At 39.1% G+C, this 18,591-nt stretch overlaps 1 protein-coding gene across 5 annotated transcripts in view; it reads right to left on the minus strand.

The window, feature by feature from the left end:
• nkain4 (sodium/potassium transporting ATPase interacting 4) overlaps positions 1 to 13,854 on the minus strand; it is a 42,601-nt gene extending 28,747 nt beyond the window's left edge. For all 5 annotated transcript variants that reach the window (XR_016114254.1, XR_016114256.1, XR_016114261.1 and 2 more), the window contains exons 1-3: positions 13,608 to 13,854; positions 1,020 to 1,157; positions 7 to 87 (exon numbers count right to left, since the gene is read on the minus strand). Coding sequence is in view for 2 of the 5 variants with exons in the window: in XM_088990527.1 (XP_088846653.1) it covers positions 7 to 87; positions 1,020 to 1,157; positions 13,608 to 13,661 (273 nt within the window). In the remaining 3 variants the exon portion in view is untranslated. The remainder of the gene's footprint in view (positions 1 to 6; positions 88 to 1,019; positions 1,158 to 13,607) is intronic.
• Between the last annotated feature and the right edge of the window lie 4,737 nt (positions 13,855 to 18,591).

Consider the following 18,591-nt stretch of genomic DNA (forward strand, 5'->3'; position numbering starts at 1 on the left):
CCTCACCTTGGACAGTCCGCCTACATCCAGGTAAAAGCAGATGATGAAAACATTCCAAGCCACCCAGAGAGCCGCCCAAACTGCATACTGGGAGAGACAAAATAACATCAATGTTATTCGTGCTAGTACACAACCTTAAAGGACAACCGACGCCTCCGGACAAGTTGTGTCCATAATTTGTAAAATCACTTCAAATGACTTCTACTGAGCGTATTTTACAAAGATTCCACGGCATATAGCGATATTTTACGTTTTAAGTCTTGTTTTCGAGTTGATGACGATGCCTGACGTGATGTCACATCTGGAACGCCCCCTGACCGTGAAAGCAACACACAATGCATTTTGGGTACTTTGTTTGGTCTGAAAACTAGCATTAAATATTTAATATCTTGTCTTTGCAGTGTGTTCCTTTAAATATAGTTTGAGCATGTATTGCAAATCATTGGATTGTGATTTTTTTTCATGGCTCTTTAACACAAAATTGTATGTATAAATGTTTCTTCAGCCGTCATCGGCACTTCTTTGAAGGTGTCGGGCCCTATATATATTTGAAGGTGTCGGGCCCTATATATATATATATATATATATATATATATATATATATATATATATATATATATATATATCCCTAATGGACAGAGGTGCACGTGCCAGACCTCTTCTCTGATAGGTCCCTGTTCTATGGTTGGGGAAGCAGTAGATATCGGGCCAGTTACCAGCACAACTTTAGTTTTCTGACGAAGCTTCTCGGATGAGAAGCAAAACGTCCGACACCTTCAAAGAAGTACAGATGACGGCTGAAGAAACCTTTTCGTCTATTTCATTAGTATTGCACACACACACACACACACACACACACACACACACACACACACACACACACACACACACACACACACACACACACACACACACACACACACACACACACACACACACACACACACACAAAATGAAGACATATCCACCACAACCATCCAAATACCGCTTATTTACTGGTACCAGTTATATGCACTCACCACCACAACGTAGCGCGGTCGGTACTGTATGGTGCCGAAGAGGCCCAGGATGACAATGATGATGTGGAAAAAATTGGCTAGAATCGGCGCCCATTGGTAACCCAGGAAGTCAAAGACCTGTCGTTCTAGTGCAAAGACCTGCAGAGCAAGATGAAAAGAAGAGACAAAACATTAGATTCAATGTCTTTCCTGCTCCTTGGAGTATTTGAGGTTTTGGAAGTCACACATACACCGGGTCACATTGACTAAAAAAAACACTTCTTCTCAAGCTCACGGTCGACAGTTCAACGCAGAGTGGTTCTGTTCAAACAGTGAGAGCGCCCCAAGGGCAAAGACTTCAAGCTTAAGAAAATAAACAATGACAGATGTGTTGATTCAACTACTACTGAGCTGAAGTGAAGCTCACAATTTCCTTTCCGTGCCAACACCAACTTGGAGGGACAATATTTCATGTGAGGCGCGTACCATCTGCCAAAATACCACTGAAGGGAGCTTAGGCGTTTATGAAACTACAACCCCATACATTGTTTTCACATGGAAGAACAAGGGACACAAATAAGAAAGGTAAATCCACCTGATTGAGACCAAAACATCCAAACGTCTTACTTGACATTCGGCATTCCCACAGTATTTATTGTCTGGACTTTTTTAGTGAAAAACCTTGAATCCTTGACATTATTCCTCACTCTTCCAAACACCTACCCAATTTCCTTACCCAGTGCAAATAAATTTGAATCCTTCTAAGAGCTGATTTTGCTGTTTGCATCAAGTCACCGGGTATTTTCAGAAAAACGAGAGTGAAAAACAGAAAACATTATACAGTAAAGTCTCATTATATTGATATTCAAGGGAGTCCGAAAAAATATCGATATAACCGGGACTATCGATATATCCGACCCTGTTTGCATGTAATTTTCTCCGTGCGTGCATAGAAATAGTATCGATATAACCGGGACTATCGATTAACCGATATCGATATAACGAGACTTTACTGTAGTATCGATATAACCGGGACTATCAATATATCCGATATCGATATAACGAGACTTTACTGTATTAGCATTGCCTTTTGATTCCATTGCATTGCTGATTTGCATGCGTGGTTGTTGTTTGCATTTGTGAGAGAGCCTGAAGCTGCGACGTGTTTCACTTTGTGTATGTCATTTTCAGCCACACTTGAAAATATTGGATGAGGCGAGGAAGGGAAACTTAGTCCCATTTACATTGCAGGAGAAGCACGTGCACAAACATTTTGTACACAATCGGGAAGCCTCCACTTATAGAAATGGAAATGTTGCCAGGCAACCAATCTTTTTGACAGCGAATGAGTGGGACATTATCCAAGAGTGTGATAATTAAGAGTGAACAGTCTTTTTCATAGAAAGTGAGTGGCAATAACTTGACAGATGCAGCGGAAAGTGACAACGGAGGAAGCAAGTGACTTCCCAATGAGAATTAGAACCGTGAAACTGCTTACTCAAAGATAACAGCTTCCACTCCGGTGACAAGAGAAAAATGGATGGATGAGAATGGAAATGTGAAGAGTAAAATGTCAAAGTGTAAAACAGACGCAGAGCCAACTCGTAGATTGCAGGTTAACAAAGAATGACTGAGCGGCACATTTCCTAATAGGTTCTGTCTATCACCTGGATGAAGGCATAGGTTAAAGGACAACCGGCATTTTTTTTTGGTTTCCTAACTGACATCAGAAAAACGTGTTATAGCATCTAAAATACCCAAAACACGCAGGCTGATATTTTTAGTCAAATGCAAAACACCAATAAAAATGACTTAAAGTGTCCCAAAACTACTTCAAAATGAAATAGCGAGTTTCAGAAGAAGGAGAAGACGATTTCTTGTTACTCATCCAGTTATGGATATGATTCAAATAGTTCTGAAGAGGAAAGCAAAGCTGTGACTATAAAGTGACCTTGAGAGATTTGAAAGGCGCTTACAAATGAAATGTATTATTATTATTATTATTATTATTATTATTATTATTATATTATTATAAAAGCAGGGCTTGGCGGTTCATGCAAAACTCTGTTTACAGCAGCGCCTTTACATACTCGACCTTAAATTTGGGTCACTAGCCGATGTAGATTATTTAGAAGAGTTCTGTGAGGACAAAACTATGAGAGTGCTGTTTAGTGGCAGTGAACTCATTCAATTCATCTCAAAATAAGCAGCAGTTAATCAAAGAGTGAAAAAGACATTCAAAAAGAGGTTTCAAGCCAAGTCAAGGCAATTCCAATAGAATTTTACTGTTAAACTAAGTATTACGCATTGTTTATTTCAAACAAACCAATGGATTTTGGATAGACCCCATCGCTTAATGCTAACGTATAATGAAAAACAGCATTGAGATAGATGCTCATAAAAATCCGCACTTCCGATTACTGTAATGGTATTGATTCCCGGGTACCGAGCGCCGGCCCAAATAGAAAAGGAATCCATCCTTAGCAGGGAAAAAAAAGAATATGTAAAAAGGTTTTTAGTCTTTTTGTCGGGAATGCTGTAAAAAAGATGGAAAATATTGGTTGTGACATTCTAGAAGGGTATCGGCATGTGAGAGGTGTGCATGAACACTGAATATTCCTCTCAATGCTGTACTAAGCCTCTCTGATCACGGCTAACTTAATAGTCCTTTGAGATGATATCAATCAATCTTTGGGAGGGATATATCTCTCACACGCACGCACATAGTAATAGTATCATTCAAGCCCATATGGCTAGATGACCCCTCATCTCTGAGGAAGCAGAGTGGGGTAGAAATTGATCACCAACACTCTTTCAGGAGTAGTAAGCCGGTAATATAGTGGCCTGTAAAAGCCTCCTACCGATAGCCTGATGGTGCACAAATGACTCCCGAGAGAAGTTGTCTGTGTTTCAGTTTGGGTGCCAACCCGGAGGCCTGTTGGCCACACTTTGCGTTCTTTCTGTAAATACTTTATTTAAATACGACTTCAACAAACTGGACGTACTGATAAGCGGAAGTGCTCATTGCTTTTAACCAACTGTAGAAGATCTCCACCTAAAATATCAAGACTCGCGACAACACGACACCCTAAAAATTGATATGGTGAGGGTCATGAAAGGACCTCCTCTTTAACTCAGTCACTGCCATTGCTATTTTTTTCTGCCTTTTGTACCGGCGCCCCTATTTCAAGCTTAGATACAGTAAAGTCTCGTTATATCGATATCGGATATATCGATAGTCCCGGTTATATCGATACTATTTCTATGCACGCACGTAGAAAATTACATACAAACAGGGTCGGATATATCGATAGTCCCGGTTATATCGATATTTTTTTCGGACTCCCTTGAATATCGATATAACGAGACTTTACTGTAACTCTAAATCCATAAAACTTTTTCTGATGAAAAAAGAGAGTGTAATCGATGAAAAGGTTTCTTCAGCCATCATCTGTACTTCTTTGAAGGGGTCGGACGTTTCGCTTCTTATCCAAGAAACTTCGTCAGCAAACTAAAGTCTTACTGGTAGTTTAGGCCCTATATATATTTGAGGAAGTTTCTTGGAAGCGAAACGTCCGACACCTTCAAAGAAGTACAGATGACGGCTGAAGAAACCTTTTCATCGATGGACCACTCCTGTACGACTGAGAGGTTACACAGACGAACAGTCTAATGTTTCTCGCGCAGCATTGAATATTTATCTAGATCTAAAACTCAATATTCTATGACTCCTGCTATTTGAGTGATAAATGACAAAAACCCTGGCACGGGAGTGGACACGAATTTGTACATAGTCTGTCAGTGAATGAGTTTAGGGGGAACACTTGGGAATGCACAATTGAATTTTTAACAGTTTTTTTAGGAGCACAGTTGAAGTGGCGAATGCATAAAATGTAATTACGGTATATATGAAAGTGCCAACTGAGTTACCAGATGAATTTCATAACAGCTGTTGTATTCCAAACTGAACTGAAGAGGAAGATAATGACTGAGACAAGCAATGATTCACAGGTCTGACATTTCATTTCCCGAATTTTCCTTTACTAGGAGCTCACGGCAGGCAGTTCAGTATGTATCACACTTGGCTCTGATCGTTCATGTTTGGCTTCAGTCGTTAGGGCCACCCTGTGCAACTAACAATGCCGATTGTGTACGTGTGGCGAATTTGATCGACGGACCGATAAGACCCTAAGGTGGTGCCTGGTCTTAGAGCCGATATGGGGATTAGGAGGCAGGTAGTCATCACAAAGCACTTTACTGCTCGCAGTATGAGGCCATCTTTGTGCTTGTCTTCATTTCGGTGTCGTGATGACAGAAAGTCAAAAGGTTACCTTAGAGAAATGTTCTATACAATATATTCTACGCAACTCTGCTCGTCTAAAAATGGTATTCTGATTAATATTGCATTTGTGAAATATGAATTAAGGAAAAAACGTCAATGACATCACTGTGCTTCAGGCCTCCGACAATGATCATCAGGGCTCACTTGTCTGTTTGATCACGTGACGTTCGCAAACTGAAATGAATGAAAAGAATGGAGATGGCTAATAACGGTGGATTTTGCTGCTTAATTCATAATTCACAAATGCAATTTCAACCAGAGTATTTTATGGAGGCCCAAAGACCATAATGTGGTAAAAAAAAAACATTTCGGACTCAATAAACCTCTTTCAGATATGCACCTTAACCTAAACATTAACATGTTATTTGTTTACTGCTATGGGAATCTAAAACAAAAATAATTTTAACTCATTTTCTGCCAATTACCGAATTTATACGTGGAGCGCCATTGCTGAATGTGTTTGGGTTTTGGTTGTTCTTGTGGGGGTGCCGATAAAGCATTGGTCAGACCTCTGGCAATGTTTTTTCCTTCCACGAGGGGGGATCATTTGCCTTTTGTCCGTGTTAGCATATTACCCGTAAAAATATTCGTAAGCTGGGGAACGTCTGTACTCACTACCCATAAAAACACACGTCTGTATTAATGCTTGAGAATTGGAAGATGAATGTTATTGAGCCCTTCAACAGAATAGAATCTGTCAAGGTAGTCATCCAGGTTGCTGGAGCTCCCAAAGCAATTTCTGGGATGCCACCCGAAAACAAATGACATTTCTACAACTGCTAAAATGAGAAAAGAGATGGTCTTGCAAGCAATTCTATTTTCATGTCCATTATGAAGTAAAATTGCAGTGTCGCTGATGTGGAACGTACACATACACACACATACACACACTTATTCAACCATGCGTGCGCATGGATGCATGCACATCGGATTTCCCTAGCAAAGGTTATCATCCAAATTAATGATGTGGTAAATTGATGACATTAAAAGTGTAAATGGTCATATGGGGGTGAGGGGCCGGAGACAGACGGCATTCCTCAGGAACACACAAGTCATTAAAAGAGGCCTGAAGCCCAGAAAGGCCACCGCACCACCTTCACTCGCGACCAAACTGCATTTCAGAAGTGATTTAAGCATGTTTAGTAACTAACTAGCCAGAGAAGGAATCTCGGGCCACTTCTTGTGGTCTCTCTAAACAAACCACTTTTAGACATCACCCTCCAACAACCTGCATGTTTCTTTAATGTGATTTGATCAACATACTCATGTTGATCTCAAATCTTGATGCGCCACAAAGCTACTCAAGTCTGGTTGCATGTAGGGTGGGGCGCCATGATGGTAGTGTAAAAAGTGCAGGAGCTATCTTTGGAATTACAGTTGTCCTTAAAAAAAGGAAGTTTACAAGGCCCCATATATCAAAATGCAAACCCATGAGCCTGTCAGAAAGCGCTTTCCATTTCCTAAATCTCACAATCACAAGTTTCCCATAAAACTGTGCCTGAGATTACCACTGCAAACTTTTTTAAGCAGGAAAGAAGAAAAAAAAGATAAAATGTAACGTATTTTCCAGTGTGTAAGGCGCACCGGAGTATAAGGCGCTCCTTCAATGAATGACAAAAGTTTTAAATTTAATATAATATAGAAATATATAAAAGTTTTACAAATATAAGGCGCATCACATTATAAGGCACTACATTAGAGGCTGAGCATACGCACTACTTCTCATACAGGGGAAAAAATTGAGTTGGTAGCTCAACAGAAGGGACAATACAATATGAATGGTATTCTTCAGAATGTGATAAATCCAGAGAGGCATTGTGTAAAGTTATTGGGTGGTGAAACAATTATTTTCTCATTTGTAATGGCCTGCTTATGCAATCCAGTTGACCGTGTCAAAGAAATGGAGTTCATGATCAGTGACCAACATAAAAATACGTACGTGCATTTAAGCTATCCTGACTATTACCGATGTGCACCGCTCAAAAAAAAACAACACTTGGTTTAGCATAATCGTTGTACTAAGTTAATCCTGTCGACTTGATATCTAATTTTAAGCAGATTCTTTACTTACAGACAGTGTAGGTGTTCAAATACCTGACATGTTTCGGCGACTACTTCCGCCTTCGTCCACGACATAACACGAACGTCGCCGAAACATGTCAGGTATTTGAACACCTACACTGACTGTAATTAAAGAATCTGCTTAAAATTACTTGGTTTAGCAGTTTAGGTTTACTAGTCGCATTAATTCGACCGTGTTAGTCGGTCCGCATTTTCATTACCGTGCAATTTGCTTCATCTTAATTATAGCAATTCAATGTGCTGATTTCATCAGCAAGTTGTCATTGGGCAGAGCAGCGCACGAGTAAAACTGCCAACACACTCGCAGATGAGCAGAGCGGGCAGAGGGCCAAAATGTTGACCGACATACAAAATGCCTGATGAATATTCAGCGTCAATTATCGACAGTCTATTGAGCAGAAGAATTAACAGCAGAAGCCCGATGTAGTGGGCGGGGATAACACAGCCTAAACCCCCTTGTCATGTGCAGGAGATGACAACATGCCGAAGAATAACGTCTCGCCTTCAGAAACAATGGCATTCAGGATTTGCTTCACACGGGAAAAACGTTCTTGGAAGCACTTTTGATGAACCCTCTTGGAGGCTTCCAGTACAAAGTTAGTTTATTTGCGAGCTGTTGTACGTTATCCAAAATTGAGAAAAAGTGGACTATCTGACTAAAGTGATACCTTGGCTTATGAACGCTTTAGCTCACGAACTTTTCGGCTTACAAACATTAAATTCGCAAGAATATAATCTTGGCATACAAACCAGTTTTCGGGAAACACACGGCGCGCCACAATGGCTGGCGGACTAGTTTTCGGTGGAAGAACACCAAACCACACGGCCGAACAGCGCCACCGTGGCTGCCGGACTACTTTTCCACACACCCTTGCAAATGTGGCATACGTGGTTTGTTATCAATGATACATTTGCTATCATGGGACCGAAAAAGACCCCACCACAGGCTAGTGTTCAGCCAAAAAGGACACAAAACAAAATTACGTTCGACCAGAAGAAGGAGATTATCGAGAAACACGAACGAGGTGTGCATTGGTGTGACTTAGCGTCCCAGTACAAGTATGCTAAGTCGATCATTGCGACGTGTGGCTAAGGGTGTTTCTGTGTTGTCTAAGCAACGGTCTCAGGCATTAGGAGAGGTTGAAAAACTTCTGTTGATTTGGATTAACGAAAAGCAGCTTGTCTTTCTCATACTGTTTCTCTGTCTGTCACTATCTGTCTCTCTCTTTGTCTCTGTTTATGTCTTTGTCTCTCACTTTTTCTCTGTCTCTCCCTCTGTTTCTGTCTTTGTCTCTGTCTCTCTCTTTTTCTGTCTCTGTCTGTCTGTCTCTCTCTCTCTCTGTCTCTCTCCTCAACCCAACTTGATAAGCCTCAACTTCAAAGCATTGACGGTCAAACGCACACCTTGTTATTTAAAAAAAGTGGTGTAATATTTTTTTTTTCATAACTGCAGATGAGCTAAACCATTAGCCAGTGAACCACCAGCCAATTGTCACTCATTTGCCGGCGCCCTCGTCATTCACCAGACTTGGATCTGACTTTTGAAGCCATGTACGCACAATCCAATTACAATAAAACACCTTATTATTGTGTTTAAAAATTTAACATCTGTTTTCAATTGCTTACTTCAATCATGGATCATTTCGACTGGAGAATATAAAAATAAATTGGATAGCTCCAACACTACATGAGGTTTTGTGCTCTAAGCTAACCACAGTACTTCTGCGCTTTTACACATGAGTGGACAGCACAATTGACTGAAAACCCAGCATGACCAATGCAAAGGGCACCTTCATCAATCATTCCTTATTTCAAATAATCTTCCATCATACCATGTCATGGCAACTCGCTGACACTCGCAATGCATCTTGATGAGGTCCCTAATATGTCCAAGGCGTCCATGCCAGGTGTCAAGTTGTGTCCATAATTTGTAAAATCACTTCTTCTTCTACTGACCGTATTTTACAAAGATCCCATGGCATATAGCTATAGTTTACGTTTTAAGACTCGCACTGAATATTCAGGAAGTCTTGTTTTCGAGTTAATGACGATGCCTGATGTGACGTTACGTCTGGAACGCCCCTGACCGAAAAAGCGACACACAATGCATTTTGGGTACTTTGTTTGGTCTGAAAACTTGCGTTGATCCGTGTTGATGGCGAAATTAGAAGGGAAGCATCAATAACGCCATGGCGAATCGTTGTGTGTTGCACCATGACTAGTATTTGATTCTAGTTTACACAAATTCCCAGCAGACAAATCAGCCCATTTCCAACAGAGCTTGGGCGCCATCTTGTGCATTTTCTGGGACGCTACATTGGAGTGCTAACGGTACTTCTTTAATCGATTACAAACATTTATGCTTTTCTCTTCAGAACTATTTACATCATATTCATAACTGTATGAGTAACAAGAAAGCATCTTCTCCGAATCTGAAGCCATTGTTTTGATTCTAGAGCAAGGCAAAGAGACGTCACGAACAAGCGGGGCGGGACCTTTTGAAACTCGCAATTTCCGGGGTCATTTGGAAGTAGTTTTGGGACACTTTAACTCATTGTTATTGGTGTTTTGCATTTCACTAAAAAGCCAGCGTGTTTTTGGGTATTTTAGATATAGCTATAAAACGTTTTTCTGATGTCAGTTAGGAAACAAAAAATGGTGTCGGTTATCCTTTCAGGTTAACTGTTAGCATAAAACGAGCTCTTCTGAGCACAAACAGATCACGAAGCAGTGCAAGCTTCTTGTCCACTCTCCAGCATGGATCGAGGTTCTGACAGGGATCGGGGAGTGCTGTCTGTAATACAGTAAAGTCTCGTTATATCGATATTCAAGGGAGTCAGAAAAAATATCGATATAACCGGGACTATCGATATATCCAACCCTGTTTGCATGTAATTTTCTCCGTGCGTGCATAGAAATAGTATCGATATAACCGGGACTATCGATATATCCGATATCGATATAACGAGACTTTACTGTACTTAGGCTGCCGAACGAGGAGGCAATGGCAGCTATTCAGTCAATACTGCCTCATTATCATCTGCCTTCGGTAGTGGAGAATAGGGTCTCGACATTAGGCTGACTGATGGAAAGGGAAAAAAAAGGCAGAGCACAATTCAGTTTGACGATGGTGATGGCTGAGATGGTTTGATCAAAGCTTTCAGCCCAGATAATTAGCACACGAGGTGCTTCACATGAGCTATTTTTATATCTGAGCGCCCGTCTATGCTCTTCCCTTCATTTTATTTTAGCCTGTAATGGTCTGGGAATAACACTGCTCATTGTCAATTCATAGGTATCCTCAGAGGAAGCCCCGTACTTGCCTGTACATTAATGCGAGCGCACACACAGATATTCACTCTTTAAAGGTCATGCACGGTTTAACACGACCCCTTCTCGTCGTGTCAACTCATCAGAAACATGCAAGCATTTACATGTGTGTTTCAGCAGACAGGAAGTGGCAGGTCATCCACAAATAGCGCTTCAGGTGGGGGAAAAAAAGCGGTTTCCTGAAGTCTTCTGGGACTTTTCAGGCAGCTTGCTGACAGTTTCATAAAGCTCTTAACAAATGGCCCTTCCCTCTAATGAGGTCTGATGTCTGTGAGGTAGAAGAGGGGAGGAGGGTGAAGAACAGGTGTGTCCTTAAAAGATGGGTTCACAGTTTGTGTGTCGTAGTGATTGGCTACGCCAATGGTGTTGTTAAGCCTATTTGAGAGGGGATGAAGCTTCCTTTAAATTTTCTCAAGCCACCTAACTGATTCAGTTGCAATTACAGTAAAGTCTCGTTATATCGATATTCAAGGGAGTCCGAAAAAATATCGATATAACAGGGACTATCGATATATCCGACCCTGTTTGCATGTAATTTTCTCCGTGCGTGCATAGAAATAGTATCGATATAACCGGGACTATCGATATATCCGATATCGATATAACGAGACTTTACTGTATTGCATTGATTTTTCGTGATTGTGTGTGTGTGAGTGTGTATGTGTGTGTGTATGTTTTTAACCAAAATAAAAATTCTGTCTTAACTCATTCACTGCCATTCCCAAATTTATTCGGGAATTGAAAAAAATGACATGGAGCGCCATTCCCAAATTTGTTCAGGTTTTGGTTTATCTTGCTGGGGTGCCGATAAAGTGCTGGCCGTGGCCTCTGGCAATGTTTTTTTTTTCCTTTCCACAAGGGGCAGCATTTCCCTTTTTCCATGTTAGCGCTTTGTTACAACTGTAGCTGTTGTTAAAGCACTATTCAGTATAAACCAATATGTATGTATTGCATTGTATTTTGGACATCCACCCTCATTTCAAACTCAGATAACTCCAGACCGATATAATTTAGGAATTAACTATTTTTTTCTGATGAATGAAGAAAGTCTAAGTTTTCTTACACTGCATTGAATGTTTATGTAGTCCTAAAACTCAATGTTTTGTGGGTCTTGGAATTGGAGGGACAATGACAAAAACCCTGGCACTGGAGTGGACTCATTTTTTGCACGTCTGGCAGTGAATGAGTTAATTACAGATATTAATTAAACTCACATTTTTTTAAATCACTTAACAACAAAAGGTGAAGATATTTAACAACTAAATTCACCTCATGAAAATCATTAATGGTTTTCATCACTGAATAATAATAATAATAATAATAATAATAATAATAATAATAATAATAATAATAATAATAATATCACTCCTCCATACATCGTGAACTGTAGGCATCAGGACATGAGAACCATTTATGCATACTAGAAATGTGACTGCAAAGGGCATTTATGATGAAAAGTCAAAGTCAAGCTGCAATTGAAGACGTTAATATGATTTTTATGACATTAATGAATACATCCTCAGAGGAATTTTTTCTCAGTATTTTTTTCTAATTAAAATTATTACAACACCTTAGTTTTTAGGATAAAGCTGTACACACACTTCCTGTGTTTTTGTGCATTCCCTGAGGGGGCTCAGCGCTCCCTGTTCAAAACCCGGTGCCACCCACTTGGGCACAACCTTAGCGTTCAAACTCAGAAATAGACTATCCAAAAGGCCGAAAAGGGATCACGCTGTGTCATACGGTCACAAAGTGGTAACATTTTTTTCCTTTTCAACATCCCATTCAGTCTTGATATTCCAACACGTGTGCAGCATCGTTCAAAAGAAGAAAGCTTTCTTGACAACACAGAAAACAGTACATTGTAACATTTCATCTAGAACTGCTTCATGTCATAACAAAGCGGGTACAGCAAGTAATGAAGAATGAATGACTCTCTGTGTCTTTGTGTTGTCATATTATTTGTATTTTTTATTATTATTTTTCCCAAGATGATTCCCAAGCTCACCTCTCCCAGCAAATTGGCGTTTTCGTGTTTATTATGTTTGTTAAAGGCATAAGTGCCTTGCATGCTGGGTCCGAGAGGACAGTAATTTGATCCGTGCTGAATGTCATGCATATTAGCATATTTGACAATAAAGCTGACTTTGACCTTTGATGCGCAGTATCCACTTGGCCTCGCTTTAACCTCACGAATGAAAACCGGAGGTTGTCTTCGTCACCTGATATTAAAATGTTACATTTTAACACAGCAACAAATACTGTAACACACTACGAATCAACAACTAAAATGCTAGTGCATGATTCTCAAATATGCTGTTTTATTTCTTTCGTTTCGAAATGTAAGTAAATAATGTCTTTCTCCCATTCTCTCTAAAAGACGGAGGCCAACTTTATTTTGATCAGAGGCGTCTCTCAAACCACAACCCACTTCAACCTGAATCATCAAGGAAATCAAAGCTAACATTCTGTCCATTGTCCACCTTCTGCCCCTGTAGTTCAGGTTCTTTTTAGTATTCTTCTGAAAAGTATGTGTTTCTTCTTCTCCTACTCAATATGTAAAAAGTGCCTCGAGATAACTAACCATATATCTTATATTGACTTCACAACAGCAATTCAATTAAACGAAAATCACAAAAGAAAACAGATGACAGTCAAAAAAAAAAAAAAAAAATCTAAGTAACGTCACATCTGTCTTGAATTGTGTTATCAAAGCTTCTAACTTTGCCGTGGAGTTTAATTGCTATCTCAAACAAAACCCAAGAGATCATGAAGGTGTCAAGTTTAAAAGGAGAAGTGAACACCATTCAAAAAGATTGAATAGACTGAAAACAACAACAAAAACGTTCACTTACCAATTGTAAGGTGCAAATAAAGATGAGCATGCACCGGCCGCTGCAACAACCCATCGTGTCTGCCCACAGCGACGAACTCTTATCCGGGAAAGAAACACTTTGAAAAGCCGCTTAAAATGGCTTCAGATAGACAGAGAAAACTTAGTCTTGATGGAAAAAGCGGAATTTCATGTCTCGTCTTCTCGTCGGGGGAGACTTTTTTTTTCAAGAAAGGACCGCAATAGCGCCGGACGGAGCTGGTGGTTTGTGCCGGCCTCTCTGAGGAGACTGGCCGGGAGACAACGCCGAAAAGCGGGGAGGCGAAGGGAGGCGGGGCCTGTGTTGGATGAGCAATCAGGCCGGGGGGGTGGATCGTAATTGGCGGCGTCAACTGGCTTTCACAGCGAGCAAAAACTAATCGACTGTTCATTTTAGTTTGTCGCATCTGAGAAAATTTGACTTTTGAGACGGTTGAATAAAATGTTCAACGAAATGAAAAATGTGTCAAGTAGCGATTAGAACCAATACATTACATAAAATGGAACAAAGCCATTCAATTTTCAAACTACTGTATTCTTAACTTGAGGATGAAAACGTAGCGTCATCTTGCGGACATAAAGTGAAACACATGTTTTACATCAGTAACACAAGAATGCATTGGGCCGCCCCCTTGCGCCATTTACGCATTTTGACAGCCACTGGCGCAACTTTATAACCCCACTGCGCCAGCACCTGCGCAAGTCTATTACAATTAAACCGACGTCTCCGGACAAGTTGTGTCCATAATTTGTAAAATGGCTTCAAATGACTTCTACTGGTCGTATTTTAATAAGATTCCACCGCATATAGCTATATTTTACGTTTGAAGACTCGCGCTGAATATTCGGGAAGTCTTGTTTTTGAGTTGGTGACGAGTCCGTACGTGACGTCATTAAAAGAACGCCCCTGACCGAAAAAAGGACACATTGTAGCAGTCCTTCCATCATGTCAATGTATTTTGCTGTACTTCTTTGGTCTGAAAAGCGTGTTGCACACAAAACCCGCCAGATTAGGGCGTCCAAGCTCCATGTAAGGAATTTATCAGCCTATGGAAACGGAGGTGGCCACAGGAGGTCGCCATTTTGTGCCTTTCTTTGGGTGAGACATTTCTCCCCAATGCTGCCTCAAAATGGCACATATAATTCTTTAATCCATTGCAAACCTGTCTGCTTTCCTCTTCAGAACTATTTGAATCATATTCATAACTGGATGTGTAACAAGAAAGCATATTCTCCGAATCTGAAGCCATTGTTTTTATTCACAAGCAATGCAAGACGTCTTGGTGTGATATCACGAACTGGGGGCGGGACTTTCTGAAAATGCCCAATTCGCAGCTCATTTTTTTGCAGATTTTGGACACTTTAAGTCATTTTTAATGGTGTTTTGTATTTGACAAAAAATATCATACTGCGTGTTTTGGATATTTTAGATGCTATGAAAGCGTTTTTCTGATGCTAGTTAAAAAACAAAAAAACGTTGGTTGTCCTTTAAGATCTCCTGAATAGTATGATTTTAACGCAAGCAGAGGATGGTTTTAAAAGTTAGTTTGCCCTGTGATTGCCCAAAAACAGCTGGGATAGGCTCCAACACGCCCCATGGCAGACAGATAGAGAGCTTTTTATGCAGATCTTAATGTTGATGTTAAAAATTGGTGAAAATAAAACATTGCAGTTTGTTTTGATGGAATTTTACATATGACCTGTGTAATAATAATCTTCTTTTCCAAGGACACTTTCCAGTCACAGGATAAGAACTATAGCGCTTTAACAGCAGGTGAAGCTGGAATAACCATAAAAAAAAAGTGAAATGCTGCCCCCTTGTGGAAAGGGGCCAGAGGCCATTGTCAGAGGCCATGGGCAGCGCTTTATCAGCACCCAAGAATAAAAAAAAACCAAACCCGAACATATTCAGGAATGGCTCTGTCATATTTTCAATTCCCGAATAAATTCGTGAATAAGTTCATTATGCTATTCCTTCTCCCCTTCTTGCATATGTTGTGAATGTGTACTTTGTGTGAGTGGTTCCTGCAGTCTTATTCGAGAAGAGTGGCTAAAATAAGGTCACCATTCGAGTTCCATCGGAAGCCTTGTTGGAAGCACTCTTTGGGTTGAATCCGTTTGGCCAGCACCTCCTCTACTCAGTGTGCATATTAGTGTGTGTATTAGTGTGTGTGTGTGTGAGTCCACAGCTCTTCTTACATGACAAGTGTGTCCAAGTCCCCTTGTGGGGCTGCCATTCTCTGCAAAGACGCTAATGTGAAGCGACAGGACAGCCAGTGGCGTTGTGCTCCAAGGGGACCCGCGTTGTGAAGGAGACGAAGCAGTCTGGCTCAGAGTGGACGACAATACAATAAGCGACCTCAAAAGGACTATTTTTTTGCCCCGTTGTTCGGGAGTCTAATGCAATCGCTTTTATTCGACCCTCAGTTGCTTTATTTGGCCCCTTCAGTGTTTCCTCTCTCACATGAACGCGCTCAAACAAAATCAGGACAATTTTGCCATGTGTATTTATTTATTTATCAATTTATTTATTTGTCTATCTATTTATATATGAATTTATGTGTCAATTTTATGTATCAATTTATTTTTTAATTTATTTATTTATCTATCTATCTACTTACTCACCTCCTTATCTCTTTATTTATTTATTTATTTATTTATTTATTTATTTATTTATTCATGTATTCATTCATTTATTTATTCATTTATTTCATTCGTTTTGCCATGTGTATTTATTTATTTATCAATTTATTTATTTATCTATCTATTTATATATGAATTTGTGTGTCAATTTATGGATCAATTTATTTTTCAATTTATCAATTTATGTATCAATTTATCATTTTATTCATGTATCTATTAATTTATCGATCTATTTATTTATCTACTTCCTCACCTCCTTACCTCTTTATTTATTTATTCATGTATTCATTTATTCATGTATTCATGTGTTCATTTATTTATGTATGTATTTATTTATTTATTTATCTATCTATTTATATATGAATTTATGTGTCAATTTTATGTATCAATTTTTTTTTCAATTTATTTATTTATCTATCTACTTACTCACCTCCTTATCTCTTCATTTATTTATTTATTTATTTATTCATGTTTTCATTCATTTATTAATTCATTTTGCCATGTGTATTTATTTATTTATCAATTTATTTATTTATCTATCTATTTATATATGAATTTGTGTGTCAATTTATGTATCAATTTATTTGTCAATTTATCAATTTATTTATCAATTTATCTTTTTATTTATGTATCTATTAATTTATCCATCTATTTATCTACTTCACCTCCTTACCTCTTTATTTATTCGTGTATTCATTTATTCATGTATTCATGTGTTCATTTATTTATTTATTTATTTATGTATTTATTTATTTAGCTCTGATGAGGCAACTGGAGACAAAAGAGCACCACTGAATTCAACCTTTAACTATGTCACAAAATTCTGCATTCAAACATGAGCTTCCAGTACCAGTGTCAAGGTGATTTTAGTTCCCGGGCCCCAATCACAAACAGATCAGACCCATATAAATAATTACAGACGCTCCCCACTTTACAGACATTTGATATTATTATTATTATTATTATTATTATTATTATTATTATTATTCAAACCTCTTGTGTCTATTGTGTACTATTTAGCAATTTAGAAAGAAGTTGAGGTTGTCTTCCTATTTCTTAAATGTAATTTGAAAAATACATACAAACTGTTATCATACTGAAAATAATTCCAAGACTCCAGTAGAGAACAACAACAATCATAAGTCGTCACCACCAGCATCTTTAATAAAATGAGTTATTAGAACAGTATATGAATGGCGGCAGAGGCCCGCTTCCCTTCAGTATTCTCTGAGATAATAATGACATCATGCTTTTCAGCAAATCAATGAGTGCTCGTTGTCATGCCTTCCCCAGGCCGCTTGGAGGCCCATGTGATTGCGGTCGACTATGAGTGAATGGATTCCTCATAGTCTATCAAGCCGGATGTCATATGGGGAAGAATACAGGATATTAGTCCATTTCAAAATAAACCTTACCGGCTGTGATTCAAAATACAGTAAAGTCTCGTTATATCGATATTCAAGGAAGCCCGAAAAATATCGATATAACCGGGACTATCGATATATCCGACCCTGTTTGTATGTAATTTGTATGTGTTCACTTAACATGATTTACGTTTAACCCACGAGTGTTGAGCTTTGTTCCTCACTTTTTGGTCTGGAATTAGTCTGTCTGATGAGAACAACAAAATCCACAAAATAAGGGCAGAATTGTGCGTGTATATAATCATAATTGTACCAATAATAATAATAATAATGATATATGTAGCACGTTAACAACAGCTGTAGCTATAAAAAGTGCTTAACATGGACAACTATCATATTCAGGAAATAAAGTGGTCACAAAGAAAATAGAAAGCAAACTAAGATCAAGTCTGAATCATGCTGAGTCATATATTTATAGATGGATAATAATAATAATAATAATAATAATAATAATAATAATAATAATAATAATAATAATAATAATTTTATCCACATGAGGGCCGTGGGTCCACTCCAGGCTATTCCAGCAGTCATTGAGCAGTAGGCAGGGCACACCCTGAACTAGTAGCGAGCCAATCGCAGGGCACAGATAGACAAAACACTTACAATCACACCTAAAGACAAATTTGAATGTACTATCAACCTGTCATGTATGTTTTTGGAATGTGCGAAGAAACCAGAGTGCCCATAGAAAGCCCATACAGGCACGCGGATTGCATGAAAACTCCACGTGGGTAATTTGCGGTTTGTCACACAAATCTAACTCCTAAAATTAGCCTATCACCAGACTTCGTCCCGGCATTATTATTCTTCTTCCTCTCCAAACTCTACTCATACACACTAAAGATTTTATTTTGAAATCCGTACCTGGAAGCGACGTGTGGTGCTTAACGCTGATGT

Source organism: Hippocampus bargibanti, linkage group LG01 (assembly GCF_051943395.1).
Source record: "Hippocampus bargibanti isolate YZ-2025 linkage group LG01, ASM5194339v1, whole genome shotgun sequence".
In the NCBI taxonomy this organism is placed as follows: domain Eukaryota; kingdom Metazoa; phylum Chordata; class Actinopteri; order Syngnathiformes; family Syngnathidae; genus Hippocampus; species Hippocampus bargibanti.